Here is a 25,946-nt window from a genome sequence, read left to right as displayed (position 1 = left end):
GAAGATAATATAAGTAGTACCCTCTCTGACATTGAACTTAAAAGGACCTTTTCAAACACCATGTCTTCTCAGACAAGGGAAACAAAAGAAAAAATAAGCAAGTGGGAGTTCATCAGGCTAAAGAGCTTCTGCAAGGCAAAATAAACTAGCACCAAAACAAAGAGACAACCCACCAACTGGGAGAAAATATTTGCAAATCATATATCTGACAAGGGGTTAATCTCCATAGTATATAAGGAACTCACACAATTGAACAACAAAAAAAACAAATAGCCTGATCAAAAAACAGGCAGAAGATATAAACAGACATTTTTCCAAAGAAGATATACAGATGACCAATAAACATATGAAAAGATGTTCAACATCACTCATCATCAGGGACATGCAAATCAAAACTACACTAAGATACCACCTTACACCTATTAAAATGGCTATAATCACTAAGACTAAAAATAACAAATATTGGAGAGGGTGTGGAGAGAAGGGAACCTTCATACACCGTTGGTGGGAATGCAAACTGGTACAGCCACTATGGAAAACAGTGTGGAGATTCCCCAGAAAACTAAAAATAGAAATACCATATGACTCAGCTATGCCACTACCGGGTATCTACCCAAACAACTTGAAATCAACAATCCAAAGTAACATATGTTCATTGCAGCACTATTCACAAGAGCCAAGACATGGAAACAATCCAAGGGCCCATCGACCGATGACTGGATAAAGAAGATGTGGTATATATACGATGGAATACTACTCAGTCATAACAAAAAGACAAAATCATCCCATTTGCAACAACACGGATGGACTTGGAGAGAATTATGCTAAGCAAAATAAGCCAGACTGAGAAAGACAAACACTATGTGATTTCACTCATATGTGAAAGATAAACGAACACATGGACAAAGAAAACAGTTCAGTTGTTGCCAGAGGAAGGGGGTAGGGGGTGGGCACAGGGGGTGAAAGGAGGCACTTATGTGGTGAAAGTCAAGAAATAATGTACAACTGAAATTTCCTAATGCTGTAAACTATTATGAACCTGATAAAAACAACAACAGCAACAAAATAAGCCTTGAAAGGATACAGCTGATCTGTGGTAACTCATCTTCCTACCAAAGCAGACTCCAAAACTCTTTAAAGGAAGACATCAACATCTCGTCATGCCCTGTAAATCCCTTTCTCTTGAGTAAGGGTAGATCTAGGAATATGATAAGCCACTCCTGTGTTTGGGTTATATTACATGAGGAAGGTATGTGAGAGGGCGTTATACGGTATGAGACCCTCCATAGTAGCTGACTGGAGGGAGATTCTCATGTTGGCTTTGAAGAAGCTGCCATGTGGTAAGAAGGTCACAAGGTTAGGAGTTGAGGGGGTAGCCTGTAGGAGTTAATAGGGACCCAGTCGACAGCCAGCAAAAAAGTGGGGACTGCAGTCCTATAATGACGAGGAACTGAATTCTGCCAACTCATGAACTTGGAGGAGGATCTTGAGCCTCTTATGAGGTTGCAGCCCTGGCCAACATTTTGATTTCAGCCTGGCAAGCCCCTGAGCAGAAGACCAGTTAGGCAGGGGTTACACGCCTAAAGTTCCAACCTGCAGAAGTGTGAGATAGCAAATGAGTATTGGTTTAAGCCACTAAGTTTATGGTAATTTGTTAAGCAACAGAAAACTAATACAGTTGGAAAGAAACAGCAATGTCTGCTCTTACCACCTCCTTTGTACTGGAATTTCCAGCCTGTGCAATATTGATCTATCAACCTGAAACAAAACCCATATCACTGTTACAAAAGATGAGAAATGGCTCTTAAGTATATGAAAAGATGTACAATTTCACTCATGATTAGAAAGTTGAAATTAAAAGTACACTGAGATACAATTTCTCACATATCAGATTAGCAAAACTTAAAAGTGTAACACCATATTCTGCTGGAGAAGGGGGAAAGTGACACTCCCATATATTGTTTGGGGAATGAAAATAAGTGCAATCCTTTTGGAAAGCAATTTGGTAATATCCAACAAAACTACATAGGTGTGTACCTTTTGACTGAGCAATTCTACTTTACCCTAAAGAAACACTTCCAATACTACAAAAATACATATATAGAAGGTTATTCCTGCAGCATAGCTTGTAATTACAAAGTATTGGAAACAAACTCAATGCCCTCACATCAGGAAGGGGGTTAAAGAAACTGTAGAACATCCACACAGTGCAGTACTCTGCAACAATAAAAAAGAATGAGGAAGATTTCTATGAACTAAGGTAGAGTGATTTCCAGGATATTTTGTTAAGTGAAAACAATGAAGTGCAAACGAGTACCTATCGTATGCTACCTTACAGTAACAAACAAGGGTACACAAAAAATACACATTTCTACGCTCATTTGTTAAAGAAAACCCCGGAAATACAGGAAGGAGGAAGGGCACAGGTGGGAATGGGATGGAAAGGGTCCAGAGAATTGCGACGGAAGGAAACGAAATCTTTCTGGAGAGAACTTTGCGCATAGTCCTGACTTTTGAAACCATGTTACTATCTCATACACTTAAAATCACAAGGATAGGAGGAAAAACACTACTATTAAATACAAACAGAATAAACTAAACTGAATCTCAAATAAGTAATGTAACTACAGGAAGAGGGTATAAAAAGAACTAACTCAAGTAACTTTTGAACACAGTATACGGACCATATGCCTTCAGATTAAAGAGAAGAACTCTAAACAAACACTGAACTCGAATCAGGAGGCCTCTTCTGTCAGATGCACGGCCCAGTGATTTGGAAGCTACTTTCTTTTCACCACAGGGCTGAGCAATTAAGTAACTATATTGCTGATAATGGGAGCCGGGTTTCTCATTGTCACTCAGGAGGGAGTGAAAATATGGCAAGAAGTAAGGACAGAAAAGCATGAACTATAGGGTGACTGAAACTGGAGATATCAGTACGAACTCATGGATTTTAATATAAATAGGTAACTAGATAAAGAAAAATATAGATGTGTGCAGGTGTATATATGTAAATACATATAAAATATATGTGTGTGTAGATACACACATATGGATATGTGTATGCACATCTATTTCTGTTGAGATGCTCTAGAAGAAATGACAACACAGTATCAATGAGCACGTCTAGTGCCTAGATCTTGGTTTCTAAGTACCTTTCCTCACCAAAAGGAACTAAGGATCCTTGGAGAAATGTCTGATTCCAGGCTGGGGGAGAGAAACTTTAAGATGAGACGGAATATCTTGTGTCAAAAAATAAGGAAGCACTCAAAGAATGCTAGCAACATGTCAACAGGGCACAGGAACCACCCTGAGTGGGGGGGGGCCTCCCGATGACTAAATCTGGGAGAATTTGCACATTAAAATAAAAAATGATAGTAGGATTATAACCTACTGAATAAAGAAAGAATGTCTGAGTCCATACTGATACAGATAAATAGAGGAAAAGGAAAAGTTCATCCTTACAGTTGAAAGCCAACTAATAAATGTAGAAGAAATGATGGAATTATTTGAGAATCATAAAATAACAGATCAAGGCAAAAATCATCAACGGACACTAGTCAGTAAAGGTCTGAGGAACAACAGGATATTTGTAAAGTCTCAAACTCTCCATAAGACACTTACTAACTATGAAGAGTAAAATAGTAACTACACAATAAAAAACCTGGCAGAGACCACCTCAACAAAATGATCAAAGTTCCTATCTGCAATAGTGGGACTCAGCAACAGCGTGGTCTCCATATCACGCACACAGGAGGACTCAGCACCACTTCCGGGGGCTTCCTGCCCAAAGTGCCTAATCTGAATCCAGTCATGAGGAAACACGACATAAACCCGAGTTAAGGGACAGTCTACAAGATAGCTATGCTCTTCAAAAATATCCATGGCATAAAATACAAAGAAAGACTCAAACTGTCTCAAATTAAACACCACCAAAGAGACACAGCAACTGAATGCAATGCAGGATCCCAGATCTTCTTTTGTTATAAGGGATATTATTGGTACAAGCGGCAAAAGCTGAATGTGAATTGTTCACTGGATATTATTATTGAGTCAATGTTAATTTCCTGATTTTTGATAAATGTACTCTGGTTATATATGGAATTTCTTGCTTTTTAGAAAATACACAGTGAAGTATTTAGGGGTAAAGGGGCATGTCTGTCACTTGCTCTAAATCACATATACACACAGAAAGAGAAAAAGAAGAAAGCAAATACAGTAAGATTTTAACATGTGGAAAATCTGAGGGAAGAGATTTAGGATTTCTTTGTACGATTCTTCAACTTTTCTGTAAGTCTAAAATTATGTCAAGATAAAAAATTTAAGAAAAAGCTATATGTACAAAGGTGCTCATCACAGCATTATTTATAATAGTGAAAACTTCATTTATCCAATAATTAATTGCTGGGTATCTCACACTCTATGTGGTGTGCTAGACACCAAGGATACAACAGGGAACAGGCGAGACCAGTTACACGGCTTTGAGACCCAGCAGCTTCCTGGGATGCAAGATTGGCAGGGCTCAAACTGCAAGAGTTGGTCATCCTGGGTAGAACTTAACCATGACGGTACTGTATGGAAATGTTTACGAAACTTTAGTACAACTATTCAATATAATAAGGGCAAGTCAAAAGTAGAAATGTAAAAACTATAATAACACGGGAAGATACTTATTGTAAGATGTTAAGTAAAAAAAAAGGCAGGACACACTGTAAATACTGTAAGATTGTACATATAAAAAGACAAAGGCAAAATAGAAATAGTACTCACTGTTTGCATTTTTCCTATTTAAATTTCCTATAATGTTAAATTTTTTAATTAAATAAAAAATTCCTTATAAAAAAGTTACCAACATTTCAGAAAATAGTCATAATGAAATCTATCTACAAAAATGGGCTGAGCAATTGAGTCTAAGAAATGTGATTGGTTAGTTAGGATCATCAAAAACTGATAAAAAACTTTTGGTTAGTTTTGAGTATGTTTATCTTCTTAAAATTATTTTCTGTTTCAGATTTTTGCCACACTTCAGGGTAGATGCAAAGTTTCTGGTTATTAATGTCTGGACTATTAGAAAATTTTCTGCAGAAGATGGGTATGTCTTTAGACCTAACATAATATGCTTAAAATTTGTTGGGAAGGTAAGTTCAGTCCATAATTTACCAGAGGATGGCAGTCAGGGTGGACAGGAAGTTCCTCCAAGGCAGGAATTTCCCGTTCCTGGTGCCTGACACATGGCAACCCATCACCAACAGTCTGCTCATCAAGCTGAAGTGCTGAACACCACGCTGCTCAGAGGTTCCTAATTTGGAAGCTGCAAGCTCCTAAGGCATCACAAATGACCTTGGTGAGGTGCGGACTGATAGGGGTTGTTGCTCATGAACCTCCTTATATTTTACCAAAAATTGTGGGTATGTCTATTTCGTGAGGGGAAAAGTTTATAGCTTTCATCCAATTTTCAAAGAGGTCCAAGACCCAAGAGGTCAAGAAGTACTGTTCTATATAAACAGTCAAAATAATCAGATTTCCTAATAACTTAGAAATGTAATAAGTATATAAAGCCATTTATTTAATTTTTACACCATGGTTAGGTTACAGAGCCAAAGGGGTGATGGAAGAAGAAAATCAAATTCCCTAATTCTAGATTAAATTCAAGCTTGACTGTGAAGTCTCACAAATCCATCAAATGATTTACTAGCACATAACCAACCTGGTGAATAATTACAGAAAGTCTTATGCATTATATATCATTAAAAAACTCCTGATGACAATGCTAAATTATTTTAAATGTATTTGGGAAACGTGCTATTTAAAGAAGACCAAAGGAAAAAAAATTATTTATTCATTTTCTAGCAAGCATGTTAGGCACTAAGCTAGGCAGTGAAATTTCAAAAAGAATACTTAGATCTTTTAAGAAGTGCAAAGTCTATTTTTATTATATCATTTATAATACAGGCAAGTGGAAATGAATAGTTTCCTGGGGAAGCTAAGGAATATTTCCAAGAAGAATTGGTATGTAAGTGGAAGTAGTTTCCTCGCTATCAGAAAGAAGTGTGGGCCATGGGGAAGTTTGCAAAAGCTGATGGAGCTCTCCTGCACACTGAGGATGGGTCAGAGAAAGGACCGGTGGAAGACAAAGTCCAGGCTGGAAATAATCTCCTATGAATTGATGATAAACCTGGATGTTCTCCTGAATGTAAAAACCTGCAGCTAGTGAAAGTTTTTAAGGAGAGGAGTTCAAAAAAAGCTGGTGTTTTTGAAAGATAACTCTGGGAGCAATGTAGAAGACAGACTAATGTGGGAAAGAACAAAAAAGACAGGAAAATCTTTATGCAAAAGTATTCTTTCTGAAAAATTAATTACGCCTGATTTTTTTGGAGTTCAGGTTTTCATACATAACTTTATCGTTAGTTAGAACCCTGATTCACAATGCAACAGCAGATTCTCACAGAAACCTGCCTGCCATTGCCCACCAGCTGCTGGGCCTGGCTGCTGCTTACCTGTAACAGAGAGATTGGTTACCGCGGCGCTGGTTAGAGGGAGGACTGGATTGACAGTGAGGGTAGTTGCTGCACTGCTCGTCACAAGGCTTGGCGTGGTTGCCACCTAGAGGTCAGAAATGAAAATATGCAAAAACATTTAACAATCAAAACTTAAAAATTTTTAAGTCCATATTGTAGACTTATTTTGCCTATAAAAATTTTTAAATTCCAGGTATGACAGAATTAAAATAAAAGGGCTTGGGGCTGGCCCTGTGGCCAAGTGGTTAAAGTTTCCCGCATTCTGTGCCTGTGGCCCGGGTTCGCAGGTTTGGATCCCGGGTGTGAACCTACTCCACTTGTCAGCCATGCTGTGGTGGCATCCCACATACAAAAAATGGAGGAAGATTGGCACAGATGTTAGTTCAGGGCTAATCTTCCTCAAGCAAAAGAAGAGGAGGATTGGCAACAGATATTAACCTCAGGGTGAATCTTCCTCACCAAAAAAACCAAAATAAAATAAAATAAAAAGGGCCTAAGAGGAAATGATTTTATAATCATTCTTTGACCTTGGAATTGAGAAAATTGGCATATGTTGAAAAGTTGCTATTAGCAGATGGTTTTTCACTGATATAATGGCTTTGTTCAGGTTTAAAAAAGAAATAATAAAAAAAACTTACATTTCAATAACGTTGGGTCAGATATCCTCTAAGTCAGTAAGAAACATTATACTAATTATCAACTTAATCTAAACAAGAAAACTATTTAACAGGATGCAGGAATCAGGGGTTCTTGTACTCCTTTTATTTTTGACTATGTGACAGCAAGACTGTCTTGTTTTTGTTTTTAATGAGATGAAAACATGGAAAGAATGTGAAGACAATTTTTCAAAAACTGACAGTTTCTTTTTGAAATAAGATAAAATATGTCTACAGTTTTGTAAGAAGTACTGTCTTCCTTCTAGTACAAATAAACCCCAAACACAAAAGTCACCATAAAACAAAACTGTATCTAATGACTATCTTTTTCATAACTAGCTCATGAACTTTGTGACTAAAGTCCCACCATTTAACAATCACAGCCTTCATTTAACAAACTAATATGTACTCTTAATGATGACTTTGGTTTGAAAGCCTCCCAGTAGAACGATATTCAAATAAAATAAAAACAAATTAACAAGAAAGGATGAGAAATGCAAAGTCAGCAATCCTCCCATCTTTGGAATCCTGGCCAGAAATGTGGAGTCACATTTACAATCATCCTAAGGATCAAGGGAGTCAGAGGACCACTGTGTGTCCCTTCGTCTAGGAATGCTCTTCTAACGCAAACAGCAGAAGTGACTCAATGAGAGGCCCACAAGTTTGAGAGTGAAGATCCGAGATGACTGTTCTCATACAAGTTCAGAGCTAAAGGTTATCTAAGAATTTACTGTCACTTAGTCACGTAGTTTAAGAAACTGCGCTTTAGGACCCAACGTGAACATAAGAAGCGACTAAAGATTCTTTTAGGCAACTGAAATCAGCAAATTTACTCCCACAGTTACAGAGTAGCCTAATAAACTACATAAGAGAATACTGGAACTGCAAAGAAACAGAAAAAAATTGGAATTATTCACTTAAAAAAAAACAACAATAAGTTCTTGGGCTAACGGCATGAGATTTAGTTACTTCGGTAACATTTAAAATGTGAATTTACAGTCATGTGCTGCATAACGTTTTGGTCAACAATAGACTGCACATGCGACGGTGCTCCCATAAGATGAGTACCCTGCAGCCTAGGTGCGCAGCAGGCTGTACCGCCCAGGTCTGTGTAAGTGCACTCTGTGATGTTCGCACAACGACGAAATTGCCAAACGATGCCCTTCTCAGAATGTGCTCCAGTCGTTAAGCAGCGCACGACTGTATACACATTTATTCAGCAGGAATATATACACAATAAATTCCTAAGTATTATGAAATAAGCTGATTTAACATGTCATTTGTAAAACTGTAAAAATTAGCCCTTGCACTTGCACCCCCCTCTCCTTCACCCTTACCAGTGAGGTTGGGCTGGGGAAAATTGCTTTGATAGGTGAGCTGCTGGTCCCACCACTGCTTGGTGGGTTGATTCTTTTTTCTTTCTGGCGACGGTTACAAAACCAAACACGAATCACCTCCTTTTCCATATTGAGCTGATCAGCAATCATGGTGATCTCTTCCGAGGTAGGCTTTTGATTCTGAGGGGGGAAAAAAAATCATCTTTTGGAATAACTTTTTGAATGATTGGCATAACCATGCATTATATAAATCAACAAATGGAGAGGGACAAGTCACACAATGAAGCTGGAACATACATGACCATTCTGGCCCACTCTTAACAAGAAACTTCCATAGCTTGACATTCTAATGAACATATAGTTATTACATTTACTCATATTAACTTAGAATAAGTTATTCTTAATTTTTTTTTCATTTTTAGGGCAATTAATCTTGAATAAAATTAACAATCAATACAACTTTATATATGTATAGGAATTTACGAGTTTTCTCAGTGTTTCATGCACATGATCTCACTTGGACCATGTGAGGTGGGTAAGAAGTCTGTGGGGCAAGAAAGGCAGGTACTTCTCAGATAAAGTGACTTCAGCTTAAGAAATCAAGCGACTCGACCAATCGCACAGTTAATAGTCGTAGAGCTCATAATGACTCCTGATTTAGTGCTCTTTCCACTGTGCTCAAACCTTTTCTGAACAGAGAAGTCAAAATTTTGTTGGAAGCTTTGATTGTGATATTCTCTGGTAAAAAAAAAAAAATCGCCAAATGTCTGTTGAATTAACTTGAACTCCATAGCCTGACATTCAAGGCCTGTATCTTCTGGTCCCACACTACTATTCTAGGCATACAGACACTAGAACTTAGCCAAACCAAACGATTGTGTTCCCCTGAAACACCTCTCGGTTTCTCTCCCTGGATGCCTTTGCTCATGCATCTCCTCGGCTGGAAGTGCTTTCCTCCCACCTCTCCCTGGCTGTGGAATGCTCCTGTATCCTATGCTGCCTCTGTCACACTGAGTACTCGCATTATGTGAGCCTGGTCTCTCCTGAACCTTGAAGCACTGGCTCTGTTTCCTGTGTTCAGTAACTTACTTTGTCTTATTATCTCCACTACCTTATAAGCATCCATAAGGGCCAAACTGCCAAGTCCACCTTTTACCATCCACAGCACCTAACGTTAGTACTACACAGACAATCTCACGTACACGAGAAGCAAAAACCTCACTAACCTCCAGGAAACTCTTCTCTAAGGCCACACGGATGTTGGTCTCTATGCTGGTGCGTTTCTTCCTCCTGCGGTTCAAGCCCTCAATCCCCAGCCCCGGAGAGCTCAGGGCACTTGGACTGGAGAGCGCCGAATCAGACGAGAGGTTCTCTGGAAGAGAGAAGGAGACACAGAAATCAGATTAGCTGAGCATGAGTCACATATCTAATACACATATTACAACCACCACCAAAACTGACCAAAATATTGTAAGCTACAAGCCAGTAGGAAAGGTTTCATAACCTACGTTGAAATATCGTTCACTACCAGGGATCTCTCTACTGCTCTTACCGGTGTTCTTTGTCTCAGGATGGTCGACTATACTATCATCATTACTTTCTGATTTCCGTTTCTGAGAAAGCAGAAGTTTACTATTCCTACCCTTAGACTCAGCTCTACTTCTCCTGAGTTCTGTTCTTATGCTTTGCTTTTGTTTATTTATTTATTTACTCGCTCTAGGGATCAAAGGAAGAAAGCTTCTTGAAAATTATTGAATGTTTAATATCTATCTTGTAAATGACCTCTCATTTTATTGGCATAATTTAAGGTAGAAAACCCCCCAAAACCAAACAAACAATGAAATGCTTCTAAATTCTATAAAGTTTAAATAAGGTTTTGTTATCTAATATAGTTTAATGACCCTGGGCCTGGCATAGACATCTCTGAGTTTCTTCCCACTCTGTGTAAAATGAGGTGGAGGGAGGCCAGTGGTTCTCACCTGCAGACTCAGCAAGACGCAGAGGCTGAGGCCTCACCCAGAGCTACGGAATCAGACTGCCCAAAGGTGGCTGTTACAGGTTTGTCTTTTCCAAAGACCTGATTTTTTTCACGGCTACAATGAAAGCCATAGTCTAGGGGGTCTCTAGGGTTCCTTATAGCTCTCCCAGTCTTTGATTCCGTGACCCCAAATCCAAATTTTCCCAAATGAAACGTCAGCACAAAACACATAAAACTAGCAGGTCAACTTTTTACATATGAAATATGTGGTCATTCTTAATAACAAATACAGAAACATTATCAGGAACAAGTTTATGATAATTCACTGAGGAAGAACCAAGAAACGTGTTTATCAAGTTTATCTAAATACACAGGCCTTCTTCTCGTCCTTCAATTGTCCCTAACCTTGGCTCAAATACGAGAAATGTTCCAAGGCTAAAAATTACTGCTGATTTTGTACATTGTAACTACTATTTAAATGAATTAGATCTCCAATTTATGTAGCCATAATTTATATTGACCCTCCCAACATTAGTGAGCATCAAGGCTCTATAGCACCAACAAGGCAATACGAAAGATAAACCCCAATTCATCCAATGATCCCCCATGTAAAATTCCAATGCATAACGAGATTTCCTATATATTCACCCACCTGCATCATTTAGCCACTTCTCCAAAAGTGGCTTTAACTTGCACATGTTCTTAAAGCTGAGGTTCAAGGCTTCAAAGCGAGAGATGGTAGTCTGGCTGAAGTCATTTCCATAGAGTTTACCCATCGCGAGCCCGACATCGCCCTGCACAGCAACACAGAGCAGAACGGGGACAGGAAGAGAGCAGACATTCAGCTCACTAAACGTTTACAGTCTGCACTCCAGGGTGCTGCTCCAGACAAAGAATCAACAATCACTCCATTTAGTGGATCCCACAAAAACGTCCATCCTTAGGGTGAGCAGAGTACTCCAGTGAGGACTCTTGTTAGTTAGGCCTTGATTGTGACCACATTCAAAACTGTCCCATATTCTCGCTGTTTGGAATCTCTTCTTGCTATCTTATATAATAATCAAGACATCAAATATTTCTACTAAGTCTCAAAAGAAGCGCTGACATTCCAACAAGCCCCTTAATTGATACAACCAAAGTGTTTTAAGTAATCTTTAAGTTTACCTGGATCACCCATAGGATTAATAGACGTAACTGTCTAGATAACCTCAGGTTTCTCTGAACTAACCAAACTTCCCATAAATCACTTTAAAATTTAGAAATGTCTCATTCTTTTATTTTCCTGTAAAGTATTTCTGGAAGCAGTGAAAAAATCTATTTTCCACCCTTAGTTTGGATTTCAAAGTTGGTTACAAAAACCAGGTATTCTAAAAGTCTACTTTTGTAACCATTACAGAGATAGAAATTCACAGTAGAGAGGCCTGACCCATTTAGTCAAACCTTCATGGGCACTGGGAACTTGGTAACCTTAGAGAAACAGAACAATGATCCCTGAATATATTACAAAAGATGTCCTTCTCTATAAGCCTAGAACCTTTGAAATGTACACAGCGCTTTTCTTCTAGCCGAACCTCTCTTGTTAAAGCTGGAAAAAGCCATATCTTCATAGTTATTTTATGTACGGGTAATAGAAGCTCATGGAGTTCTAATGATTCATCCTCTCATTTCAATTAGCTTAGTGACAGGGTAGAAAGGCAACTTTCTTGTCCAAAGTACTATAGAGCTAATTCTATTATGAGATAGTCAACTCCCAAGTATGCTGGCAACACTTACTTTGAATCGGGATTATCCCAGTCCTTTGATTTTCCCCGCTACACTACATCTTTTGGATATGACATTGTTTATTAGCACCTACATCAGATGGCAGGTAGTCAAAGGAAGGAAAGCATATTTTTTTAAACTCCATTTTCTTACTGGTGAGCAACTTCTAATAAAAAGTTTAACAGAGGAGAAATGTTGAAACTATAAGATAAAATGGTGCCTAGAGAATACCTGAACTTCAACGGATCCATGGCCTAGGCCTTCCCCTAGGACAGCCACCCGCCACATGTCACTAAGTTCCAAGTCGTTGAAATTTAATAAATCAAACAGTTCCTGAGCACCACTAGGCACCTTTCAAGCGCTCAGTCGCCACGTGGGCAGTGGTCTTGTATTGGGCAGCACAATCCAGAACATTCCCATCATCACACAAAGTTTTACTGACAGCTCTGAATATACTATCTTCAACCAGAACAGAGTGGACTGCTTACTGATTTCCTTCCAACTGAAGTAAAACTCAAAGAACCAGGACAGTGTGAGCAATGCATAAGTGCTACCCATTCTATATATAAAAATATTTCTCTAGACACAGGCTTATCTATATCAGTATCTCTATACATTTACTAAATCTTCATTCAGTCAACTAATATTCACTAAGTGCCACTATATGTCATGCACTAAACATGCTATTTGTCACATGTATTCAGGTCTTGCTCACTTTATTTGTTTAGATTACAGCTTTCTAGAAAACTGGGGCCAACTGAACTTTGCAATTCTCTGAGTCCAAGACCTGTTGTAGCAGTTGGTACGGCAATAAACGTTTTCTGACATTGTCTCTGCAACATTCACTAAGAATTTTTCACAAACTTCTGTAATATCCTTCTGTGAAAAGTAACAATATTGAGAAGTAAACAAAAAATAAAATATCTATTCACAAATCGCATCATAAGAAACAATGTCTTAAGTTGGTGGCTGGAAATAAAGCTAAAACTATGGCAATAAACAACAAATATACTTAATGGAGACTTCCAACATAATTTTACTTTTCATATTTAAATTATTTAAATGAATAAAAAGCAACAGTTCCCTCAGTTAATATACTAATTTTCATTAATTTGATATGTGCTTGGTTTAGCACTTCTCTACCTTACTAGATCCTTGGGTTCTGCCTCACAACAGTGAATGTTTTAAGCAGTTGCCTCAGACATAATCTGAAGGACATTATATCCCTTTGATATTTTCTAAAAGAGCAAAAGGAAAAAAGGAACGAAAATTGGGATTAGGAAATAATGAGCGCACCGCACGTGAGGAAAGTGTTATACTATGGTGTGCCTTTTAATTACGTAATGACATCTGTAGGAAGCCTTCGATAACCAATCTGGTAATTAGAAAATAACTACTGTTTAAAACATCTAATAACATGTACATTTATTCAGAGAACAGCGATCTTTTTGCTTGTTTCAACTAATAACTTGAATGCCTAACTTCCCTTTGTGTACGTGCGGGCACAGAAGTAAACTGGAAACAGAGCAACCTTCCAATAACTACAATCCAGGTCGACGGCTGCAAAACAAAGGGCCATTTTCTCATCCTGCATCGGTTACATGTGCTTTAATCTACGCAGTGGAATTTTCTGCAATGTTGCTACTGCTATGTCAAAGTCATTTCGAAAAATAAGGAAAAGTCGTGCCAAATAATAGGACAAAACCAAGAAGCGGAACACCAGACCAGAGGGAAGCTGGTTTACACATCAAAGAGAGAAGGAGAAACAAACACCAGCAATATGTTGGGTCGAATGCCACAGGAAGGCAAACCACTATTTGGGGAAAAGTTGAAGATTTTTAAAAGCCTTAACATCCTTGGGATATCACTGAGGCAACAATCTCCTAGGGAACCTAAGAGTATGCTGTGCTAATCACCTAAAAGCTGAAGCACTGCTCAATATGCTGACCTGGTACTTGCTTAAGCTTAACTCACCCCTATCAATTTAGTTGTATCTTTAGCTTTCTTTTTAAACACAAGCCAAATCATTTAGATGCTTCAAAAGCACTAAAATCATTCTGAATTGCAATTTGCTTCTTCACAACCGAAACTTTTCATAAATATAACTGCATTTTCTCTAAAATTACATCTACTTAAAAATCATTTTATGTTGCTAATATATAACTACTTTCTTAGAGCAAGAATAAATTATCAAAGAAACGTAAGGAATGAAAGTCTGTTCTTAAAAAAACACAGAACACACACGGGGCTGTCCTGCCTGTTTCTGATCTACCAGAGCAGGTAGTGCATTACTGTCCTCAAAACAGAATAATCTGGAGAGTATTTAAGCAGTGGCTTACATCTGGAAAGAAAACATCAGGTTTCTCCTGATTCCATAAAAACACCCAATGTAATCTACACTTCAGTCATTTTTTTTTCAACTAATGGTCTTATTTCATTTTACATAAATTTCATTCAGTTTAATTCTTTTCCTGCTTTAAAAGTATTATTTGTGACATGTTAATCAAAGAGTAAGTCAGTGGCAGGACATGGAACAAAAACGCTATACTCAGGTGCCATTTAAACCATCAAACTTATTCCACTTTAAAAGCCCTCTGCTGGATGATATTTAAAAAAAATTAATTTGGATTTAGATTAATTTGGATTTTCATCTTCAACAGATTCTTATTCGTGTGTATGTGTGTGTGTCCACTGACACCCTCCCCTCAAGAAAAACTTAACTTAAACAAGTCTTTCAAACTTTTCCCCTTTCAGCTGCTATAAAAGACCCTACAATCTTCTTTTCTCTCTCAATCTTAAATATATAGCACTAAGGCCTAGAATCAGATGCTCTTCAAATAACAAACCCTCGGGATAGTTACATCACCCTCCAATCTCATCTTTTAAATTCTCACCATTTATTGGTATAATTATAATTTCAGAAGCCTGTCTTCTGAAAAAAACCTTAAAGGTTTTAACCTAACAATAAATCATAAATTTGTAACTGAATATATACAATAATAGTCTATACTTATAAATGCAGGATATGACCAAGAAAAAGTTACAATCTAAAACTAAAAAACAACAAAGCCGAGGAACATGCAGTCCCTCAGAAACCCCTGTGGACACATCCGGCCAGTATCTGAGCCCAGCCAAGGAGGGAAGACTAAGTCAAGGGGAGGTTCATCCTACCTGAGTAAATCCAAGTTTGATTCGTCTTTGTTTGAAGGTCTTGGCAAACTGCTCAAGCTCCTCAAGGTCACTGGGCTCCTCCAAGCTAGGGGTATCGATTCGCTTTGGTGTCGACTGGCTCTGTGGAAGTGTCTGAATTGGGGTTGCTGCTATTGTGCGTGTTGGGGTTGCTGGCTGTTAGAGAAGGACAGAAGGATAAGAACAAACATACAAAGAAATATGTTTACAACTGGAATGTGCTGCAAGTAAACAACTTAAGGAAATAGTTATATTCAGGGAGAACCATGAAGACCATGTAACATTGCAGAAGGCGCGACATGATGTTCAGTGAGACAAGCAGAGTGTGAAATTATGTATACTCTATAGCTAAGGCTAAACATGTAAGTCTATGGAAAACATGAGTACACAAAAACGAAACTCGTTATATTTGGGTTTTCAAGTGGTCTGAATATATACATCTTATGCCTTTTAATAAATTAGACTTGATTTTAAAAAATCTATTTCATAAATATACCACTTAAACTATAAATTTCAAAACAGCCAGACTATATATGTCTTGTTTATCACTATCATATCTCCAACTTGTGACACAATATTATGAAAATAATATTATAAGACTATTAAAACTATTTTAAATTATAAGTTTAAAGAACTTAATGTAATAGCTTCATTTTTCTGTATTTGTTCAAGTTTTCTTCCACAGATCTACATTTTTTTCTTTTTTACCCTGTTTTTAATTTGTTGCACTAAATTTATTTAATCTGTACATGTTTCTCTCACAAACTATAAGGAGTTTTCAAACCTCCAACAAAAGGCGTGCATCCCACAGATCAGAGTAATTTTTATAATGTGATTAAGACACTGGAAGGGAACATAAGGCACAAACTGAAGCAGTAACCTTTTTTTTAATTGAGGTATGATTGACATACAAGATAGCTAGACGTATTTAATATATACATCTTGATGAGTGTGAAGGATACATCCAGGAATACATAGCGTCACCATATACATATACACCATATACAACGCCCTAAACTCTTCCATCAGCTCTAGAAGTTTCCTCCCTCCCTCAGATTTACACTTTTAATCTTAACTCTAACCAAGGTATACATAATTTTACCTTCTGCTTTTCTCATTTAACATTATGTTTCAACTTTTTTTCTGTGGTGTTTCAGTCTTCACAATTATCATTTTCAAAGGCTAACTGAGGCAATGTTAGCACAATTTATTTAACAATTTCTTCATTGCTAGGTACTTTTTCATTTATGTTTTCACTAACCTGGGTAACACCACAATGAAAGCCTTTGGCCACGCAGTTCTTTTCTCCCCCTTTGGAATCAGTTCTTTGAGATAAACTCACAAAGCTTTTCTGCAACTGGATAAATGCCATCGCCAACGCCACGGCTTCCGATACATATCATAATGTTGGTTCTCACTATGCCGTGCTCTCCACACGATTTGTGTTCGTTTTTTTAAAACGTTTTGCTAATTCAGGGAGTAAATGGCACTTCACTGTTGCGTTAATTCATATTTCTCTTATTATTCAAAGTAAAAATTTTCTCATGTGTCAATTATTTGTATTTTCTATGACGTGAACCGACTTACATCCATAATCCATTTCTATATTGATATTCTTATTCTCATCCTCATCCTTAACGAGCTCATCAAAAGTTATAAATTAAGCCTCTGTCTATTGTATTAATGCAAATAATTTTCTCAATCTGCTTTTTTCCTTTTAGTTTTCAGTGTACATAAGTTTTAAACTATCATTTGGGTAAACTTTTTTCCCTCCTTTCTAATGTCTCCTGTTTCCTCAAATCTGAGAAAGCTTTCACTTATTTCTAACTTGGTGAAATTCCTTTTAATATTCTGCTAGCTGCTTCTATGTATTTTAAAATATTTAATTATTTAAATCCATCTAAAGTTTACTTGGGGACACGAAGGTATAATCTTTCTCTTTTTAAAAAGAAAATATTAAATTTCCTTATGACACAACACAAGGCTACTTAGCTTTACTCACAAGCCCTGAAGAGAGTTCACCAGTAGGAGGTGCTGCCCTGACTGTGCATGACTGCTCAGCCGACCCCTCCTGCGACAGGCAGCCCAGGTGAGAGATTACACACTAGGATTACACGTGATCTATGGCTGTCAGCTTTTTTCTCATAAATTAAATGGGTCATATACCCCTAATGTTGACCTCATTAGTAATATGCTCTCTCCAACTGAACTAACTGGCCCAGAAAACTACACGACAGACATCACACAGGCCTACAATTGGGGTAAGCTCTTCTCTATCATTCTGCTTCAATGAAGACAGCAAGGTTCATCTCTATGACACGTTGACACTGAGTGATTTTTAACCTGACCATTCTGGAAGAGACAAAAACAGTGCCAACCATTAGGATCCTATGAGGTGGCACACTTCCCAGGGAAACTGGCCGACAGGTAGAGGAGAGTCTCAGCTATCAGACTGTTACTTCATCTCAGGCTTGAAGTAGCTCCGTTCTCAAATAACGGAGGACTAAAAGCAGCCCGGGGACCTTTAGGTGGGGTGGCTACAGGTAAACTATCCCAACTCCCGAAACCTCAGGTTGGACTGGGCCAGATCTAGAAACAGTAGAGCTGAATTCAGCGTGCAGGAGTCAAGAGGAAGCTGCAATAGCCCTGCCACTGTGTGTAGAGCATGAATGCCAGGAAGGAATGGCTGGTATAGGCTTTTTTCACAACTCTAACCTTATTTTTATATTCTGCATATTCACAATCAAACGCACCATTTAAAAGTGTACGGTCTGATGTGTTCCGACAACTGTATGTAGTCATACAACTGCTACCACGATTAAGATACAGAACATTTCCATCACCTGCAAAAGTTTGTTTGTGCCCTTTGCAGCCAATCCCCAACCCTAGCCCTGAGTCGACGGCAACCACCGATACAATTTCTGTCACTGTAGTTTTGTCTATTCTAAAATGCCATACAAATTGAATCATATAGTCTACAGTCTTTTATGTGTGGCTTCTTTCACTTAGCATAACGCTTTTAAAATTCATATGTTTGTTAACTGTATCAGAAGTACACCTCTTTCTATTGCTGAGTAGCAGTCCATCATATGGATATGCCAAAGTTTACGTTATCTATTCACTAGCTGATGGACATTTAGGTTGTTTCCAGTTTGGGGTGATTATGAATAAAACTGCTATGAACAATGATGCAGAGGTCTTTGTGTGGACATACGCTTTCATTTCTAGGAGTGGAATTTCTGGGTCCTAAGGTTCATGTACATTTAATTTTATAAGAAACTGCCAAACTGTCTTTCAAAGTGTCTGTACTACTTCGCAACTCCACTAGCAATGTGTGAGAGCTCCAATTGCTATATGTTCTCACTAATACCTGGTATTGTCATAGTCTTTCAGTGATATTTCATTTGCATTTCCCTGATGACTAATGATTTTGAGCATCTTTTTCATATGCTTACTGGGCATTCACATATCTTGTTTGGTGAAGCATCTTGAAATATTCTGTACATCCCCCGCTTTTAAAAAAATCAGCTTGCCTTATTATTGAGTTGTATGGGTTCCTTATACATTCTGGATCTAAGTCTTTTATCATATACAAGTTTTAAGAATATTTTGTTCCAGTCTGTGGCTTTTCTTTTCATTCTCTTAACAGAAGTTTTTAACTTCTATGAAATTAAATTTATCAATTTTTTATTTTATGATTAGTGCTTTTGTGTCCCATTTAAGAAATCTTTACCTTACCCAAGGACACAAAAATTTTTCCCTAAGTTTTCTTCTACAAGTGTACGTCTACAACCCATTTCAAATTAATCTTTGTATATGGTATGAAAGAGGGATCCACGTTCATTTTTTTGCCTTTGGCTAGCCCATTGTTTCAGCACCACTTCTTGAAAAGGCTTTCCCTTCCACGGCAACCCTCTGGCACCTCTGTGTAGCACCAGTCGGCCACGTGTCTGTGGTCTGTCGGACCCTCTATCACGTTCCGCTTCTGTCCGCATGCCAGTGTCCCAGTGTCTTCATTACTGTAGCTTTATAACGATTCTTGGCATCAGGTGGGCCTTCGACTTCCTTACTTTTCAAAACTGTTCGGCTATTCCATGCCCTGTACAATTCCAGATAAATGTAAGAACCAGCATGCAAGTTTCTACAGACAAATGCTGGGTATTCCTGGGGATTATGTTGAATCTACAGATTAAGTCAGAGAGAATTCCCATTTTAACAACCTAATCTTCTGATTCATGAACATACTATATCTTCTCCATTTATTTAGGTCTTCTTTAATACCTATATTTCATAGTTTTCAATGTATAGGTCTTACAAATGTTTTGTTGAATTTATCCTTAAGTACTGTAAATATTTTTCTTAATTTTGATTTCCAAATGATCATTGTTAGTAGATAGATTTTTGTATGTTGACTTTGTATCTTATATACTTGCTAAACTCACTTAATTTGAGCAGCTTTTTTGTAGATTCCTTAGGATTTTCTACATATACGATCATGTCATCTACCAACTAAAACAGTTTGACTTCTTCCTTTCTAATCTTTATGTTCTTTCTTTCTTCTTCACTCCCAGGAACTTCAGTATAATGCTGAATAAAAGTGGTAACAGTGGACATCCCTGCCTTGCTCCTGAGCTCAGGGGGAAGTATTCAGTCTTTAAGATGTTGGAGTTTTTTGGTATATGCCTTTTTACCAGTTTTGCAAAAGTTTTTTGGTTTTTTTAATGATAAACAGATGTTAAATTTTGTCAAATCCAGCAATGTGTTAGTATTCAGTGATAACTTCCATGTCTACTGACAAAGAGAGTCAGAGATTCAGGACGGGGATTCAGGATCAGCCAGTTCAATCACCTAACTTACAGATGAGAAAACAGAGGTCCAAAGAGGTGAAGCGATGCGCTCCGAGCCACAGCTGAGCGAGAAGCAGAAGTAGGTCTAAAGCTTAAACCTCTATGCGCCTAGACCTGTGCTTTTCATACAGTTAAACTCTGGCAGAAAGCAGCTAAAGCAACATCTGAGAGTTGAGCGGAAAAAAGACACAGAGAGCAGAGCTTCTTTGCAGCTTCTGAGAAAGGGCAAGCGGCAGCGCTGGGCTTACCGGAGGTACTGAGTTCATAGCTCAAGTGGCAATGTCTACTGCCAACTACGGGGGAGGCGCCAAAGAGCCAGAACTCATTGCTTATTTGCCAGGAACACAGTTATTCTTTACAAACATACAAGAAAATAGGGACACCTTGAAAATTTTCAAAGACTACATCAATTTGGTACCATTGCTTTACCAAGCTGTTAAGCCCAGCTTTGAATTTTTGGTCAAATTTTGTTTTTTGGTCAATTTTTGAAAACTATTTGGATTATTTTTATTAGGGCATTCTGGGGGTTTTGTTTTTAATTAAACAAAGTCCCCAAGTCCCTCAAAACAACAGCCTAAGAGGAAGCAACCCCACAGAAGCCTGACCTGGGAGGTGAGGGCGATGCTCGGCTGCGACTGCAGGAGGTTGGCTTGGCTTTGCTGAGGTAGTTGCGTTAGAAGATTCTGCGCTTGCAGGAGGCCTATAAAATACAAACGCGGTACGTCAGAAACATTAAAGGTTACTTTGGACATATGGCAAAAGAAAGAGTAAGAAAGTGAAGTGAAAATTTAAAACTGATCTCCTGATAATCTCAGTGGTCTTAAAACTCGTAATGTCTTATTTGCCTAAAATTCAATCTTGTAAAATACAACTTGGGCAAGGAGATATGGAACATTAAACTAAAACTGATATGTCTTTCGTGTAACCTGAATGGCCTTTCTGATTGGCCAATGCTTTATTTTAGTAAGGAGTGGATGAAAATGAATCAGTACTCTAAACGAAAGCTGCATGAAACTCCAAAAAGGCTCAACTTCTTAACCCAGAATCCATTAGAAACTGCCGATGTGGGCTGGACCAGAGAACTGCCTAGTGCATCAAGGGCACAGGCCATCCTTTAAGTGGAACAGGTATTTGCACAACAAAAGATTTCGGAATGAATGATCAACAAGGAAAAAGACTAACAAACAAATAATGAGGAATCGGCAGAGAGGCACTGATGTTCCTTGAGTTGAAGCCTTGACTCCCCGATAGTCTCTTACTCTGACTCCATAATCAACCTCACAAACATGATCGCAACTTACTGTTTGATACAGAAATCACACAGCAATATTTACCAATTTAAAAGGCTCTGAAGATGCTTTTTATAACTCAGAAAATGTGCACAATTTCTAACATAACATCTTCTCCTTCTCACACTTTACAAGAAAACAAATGATTGTTAGAAGCACATACTTTCAGTGCTTAGCCCACATTCTTTGAATAAGTTCTCATAAAAAACTATCGAAACACTAGAATCAATTTATCTGATTTACGTTCAGCACGTTGAAGGATTTCGTTTAGAGTTTTGGCCAAACTCTTCGTTCCTCCTTAGTGATGACACAGATGAAGGACAGTGAAGGACGACACATGACAAAAAAATATTTTTCTTAACATGAATGTTGAGTTTAAAGTTACATACAATTTAATAAAATCATTGTTCCAAGGGACAGTTTCAGGGCAAAATGATAGTAGTCAACGTGTATGTCACATAAACAGCCAGCCTTGGTGTACCGCTAACGAATTCTAAGGAGGCGCTCACCCTGCTGGCCCTGGGGCGTCTGTGAGATGATAAACTGCGCTGGTTGCAAGTTGGTGGTCGGATGCACCAACACAAACTGTTGCAGGTTGAGATTCTGCTGCTGAAGTTGTTGCAGCTGTTGCAGATCCTGAAAATTAGAATTCAAACATGGATTGGAGGTTCTGAAATAATAGCTTGCTTAATCCTAAGGTTCCCAGATGATGAATTCTGTCACATCGAAAGGAGAGTCACCATTTCACATTCTTCCATCCTCCCACACAGGTGAGCTCCCGGTGTTCCACAGAGGTGTGAAGACGCCTGGAGCCACTGCAGGGACTTCCTATTTTTGTGGGCATATAATGTGTTATGATTTATGCTAAGCCTAATTTTCAATCATTATTTAAAATTCTCTCAGAAAAAATGGTTATAGCTGTGCTTTTTAACATAGAGACCAACATGGGTTTTAAAAATTAAGTGAGAAAAGAATATGCTGAGGTTTTAAATATTCGATCAATTTTTCTCTTAAGAAAAGTTAAGAGTGCTATGTCTGAATCTGCATCAGTAAATTAAAAGATGTATAACAATTCATGAAATGTGGTACCAGTCAATTCAACTGAGAAATCAGTGTAAAAATTTTTAAAAATAGCTATCCATATAAAGATCTGATCCATAACATACCAACAGCACCTTCACTGGCCTAGTGTTTTAGAATTTTCTGTGTGCTTTCATGTATATTATCTTATTAGAATAATGTCAACATAGAGTCTCACAGCTTAGGCACTAAAAATATTTATTTGGTGATAAAATGGCTAAAACAAAAACATTATCTGGATAAAGACTGTATATAAGAGTCATAAAGATTAGTCTGACATCTATTCTTTTGTACTTTTTTTTTTAAGAAGAAGATCAGCCCTGAGCTACCATCTGCCACCAATCCTTCTCTTTTTGCCGAGGAAGACTGGCCCTGAGCTAACATCCATGCCCATCTTCCTCTATTTTATGTGGGATGCCTGCCACAGCATGGCTTGACAAGCAGTGCATAGGTCCGCACCCGGGATCCAAACTGGTAAACCCCAGGCCACCGAAGCAGAACGTGCAAACTTAACCGCTGCGCCACTGGGCCCGCCCCAATTCTTTTATAGTTAATTAGTACTTTTTAAATGTTTAGACAAAATCTAGCTGCAATTAAGTCCATTTCTGAGTCTTCTCTGGGGGGATAAAGACAATTGTCTAGCACTAGACTCAGAATAACTCTCCATATATTTTACTGATATGACTTCTTATACCTTTTTCCTTTTTTTTTTGAGATAAAGTATTTCATTTACCTTTCCTCCTTGCTAGTATTACCTATGCCTCTTAAATAAATTTTTATTATCTCTGGATACTTTGCCCTAAAACGTGAGAACTGAAACCAAACAACAGTCTCCTGCAGTGCTGCACAGAGGTGGTCCCTCTGTGGTACAGAGACGACTTGCCATCACTTTCACACGCGGGTGGCAGCATGCACTGCAGAGCACATGAAAGAACCCATGCCTGCCGTAATCAGCTAATTAAAATGAATACAGTAATCCCCTGCTTCAGAAACATGCAGCTAATTATTCAAGAATTGTCACTTAATATAAACAGTTATTCAAATAATCAGTTATGTGTTTATTATATCAACTCAAATAAGCAAATGTATTATTTCCAGTTCAGTGGTAAGGAAGGCGACACTTACCTCACTGATCTAAGCTCCTCAGGCCTCTGGGGGCCACACTAACAATCAGAAAGTGCATTTAATAAGAAAGAAAACCTGCCAACGCAGTCCTCACTCCCGCCCCAGCTGAGTCACTCACTCACCTGTGCGATCTGTATGGGCTGGGACAGGGGGATCTGCGTCATGGGCGTGGCAGCGGAGGCTGAGATGGTGGCCCCAGCAGCGCTGTGCTGTTGGCTGGCGGAGTGCTGCTGCACTGCAGCAGCGAGCAGCTGAGCCTGCGCCTGTGCCTGCTGCAGGAGTAACTGCTGCTGGGCTGGCGTCAAAGTCAGCTAAACGAAATTAGGACAAACCATTGGAAAGGGGTGAAGAAGAAGGGCCCCTAACACAAGCCAACTGCTTTGAAATAGGTAACTCAAGTGGTATTAGACCTTAGCTACCCAACTGCACGTGGTTAGCATGGGGCTAAAATGCTCATCAGTAATCAAACACCATCACTAGCAGAACATTTAAATTAAAATGGCGGTCCTCACTCTGGACTTAAACAATCATTCAAGCTTGTCCAGGGCCCTAGGGTTCAGGCAAAAAAGTAATTAACTAGTAAGCAAGAAAAAAAAGAATCAATGCTGACAGGATATGAAAAGAAATTTACACCCAACAGAACAGCAAGTGATTAGTCAGATGAATGAGGAACAAGGATGCTGGATCTGACCACAGAAAGAACTGATAAGGCCCAGCTGCTTCCCATTAGCATGAATCCCTGCCATATTCCATCATTTCCATTACGTCCTAAGATCTGACTAAAGAATATGAGCTCCATTTGTTTCTTTTCCAAATCTCCCTAGAACCCCTCCTCAAGACATTCTTTCCCGTTATTGAAAGCATTGGGTCTCTGCAACTTTTCATCCCCTTTCCTACGTATTATCTCTGTGAAACAGGTGGTGACAGAACTCTCTTTATATGCAAATGAACCCTAATGCCCAGGTTTAGTAGAAGCTCCAGCCGCGGGAACCTGGAATCCCAAGTGTCTCTGACTATTGTAGACACATCACTCAAAACAGCTCAAACAGTCAAACAGTAAATGTATTTAGAGAGGACAGAAAGTTGCTTTCATAATGCAACGTATTTCAAACACACTTAAAGTAATAAGTGTGCTCTACCTTCTTTTTGGTGATATATTCTGATCAAACAAGAGGACTCCTGTAAGATTCTGAAGTATACATACAGCGACTTTGTGGTACAACCCCCTTCTAAAAGGATCCAATACAATTTGTGCATTAGAGGCATAAGCATCAAAACCAAACCATTCAAAAACTCAATATTCTAAGATATATGTTTATAAATATTTTACACTATATAAACATATATTAATCTCTACTGATAGAATTTTGTAAACAATTCTGCAACAATTATTAAAAGAGGCTTTCACCAAGCATGCTTAACTGAAATGAAGGAAATAAAAAATTTTGTGGGTTGATATGTGAATTGAATAATAACAAATAACTCTTCTTTACCATTCCCCTAGCCTCCCTCCTAAAGACATTAATAAATAAATTTTCAACACTGGAAAAATATTTTGAATATGTTAAAGCAAAGACAGCTGAAAAGTTAAAAGCTTAATATATTCACATAGGCCAATTTACTACCAGTAAAAATAAATGATATTTATTGAATGTTATGTGCCAAGCACTGTTCTATGAGTTTTACATATGTTACTCCTCTTTATAACAATACTGTGACATAGGTATTATTAACATCTCCATTTAACTGAAGGTACACTGAGGCACAAGGAGATGAAGTAATTAGCCCATACTAATTACTAATTGCAGAGCCAGGATATGAGACCAGAGGTTTCATTCTAGAACATTATACAGTAACTTAAAGAAAATCTTTTCTTTTGTAGGCACTAATCCATTCTTCCTAATCTGCAGTGATGTCATAACTCCAAAGTGACAATTACATGTTCATCAATGTAATGGTCTCAACCATAGGACAATGACTCCCTTGGATGATGAAGCAACAGTTGAAACGTGGGTTTAAAAAAGTCCTTAGTTCATCCAAAGCCTCTGCAACTGTAAGAAAAGATACCTTTATAAGAAAGAAAACTTATGACAAAGATAATTCCTATTTCAGAGCTGTTTACAGTGTGGAAAGTTCCCTGAAGACAACAGTGCCAGGCACAGCCAT

At 38.2% G+C, this 25,946-nt stretch overlaps 1 protein-coding gene across 7 annotated transcripts in view; it reads right to left on the bottom strand.

Annotated features, from left to right (window-relative positions):
* POU2F1 (POU class 2 homeobox 1) overlaps nt 1–25,946 on the bottom strand; it is a 168,616-nt gene that overhangs the window by 21,654 nt on the left and 121,016 nt on the right. For all 7 annotated transcript variants that reach the window (XM_003364908.5, XM_023640482.2, XM_023640479.2 and 4 more), the window contains 8 exons: nt 23,903–24,091; nt 22,085–22,211; nt 20,892–20,986; nt 15,422–15,595; nt 11,142–11,283; nt 9,738–9,883; nt 8,512–8,691; nt 6,498–6,603 (listed from right to left, as the gene is read on the bottom strand). In XM_003364908.5, the coding sequence (XP_003364956.3) occupies nt 6,498–6,603; nt 8,512–8,691; nt 9,738–9,883; nt 11,142–11,283; nt 15,422–15,595; nt 20,892–20,986; nt 22,085–22,211; nt 23,903–24,091 (1,159 nt within the window). The remainder of the gene's footprint in view (nt 1–6,497; nt 6,604–8,511; nt 8,692–9,737; nt 9,884–11,141; nt 11,284–15,421; nt 15,596–20,891; nt 20,987–22,084; nt 22,212–23,902; nt 24,092–25,946) is intronic.

The sequence above is a fragment of the Equus caballus genome, chromosome 5 (genome assembly GCF_041296265.1).
Source record: "Equus caballus isolate H_3958 breed thoroughbred chromosome 5, TB-T2T, whole genome shotgun sequence".
NCBI lineage: Eukaryota > Metazoa > Chordata > Mammalia > Perissodactyla > Equidae > Equus > Equus caballus.
Note: the sequence above shows the minus strand (reverse complement) of the source record. Positions and strands in the feature narration are given on the sequence as shown.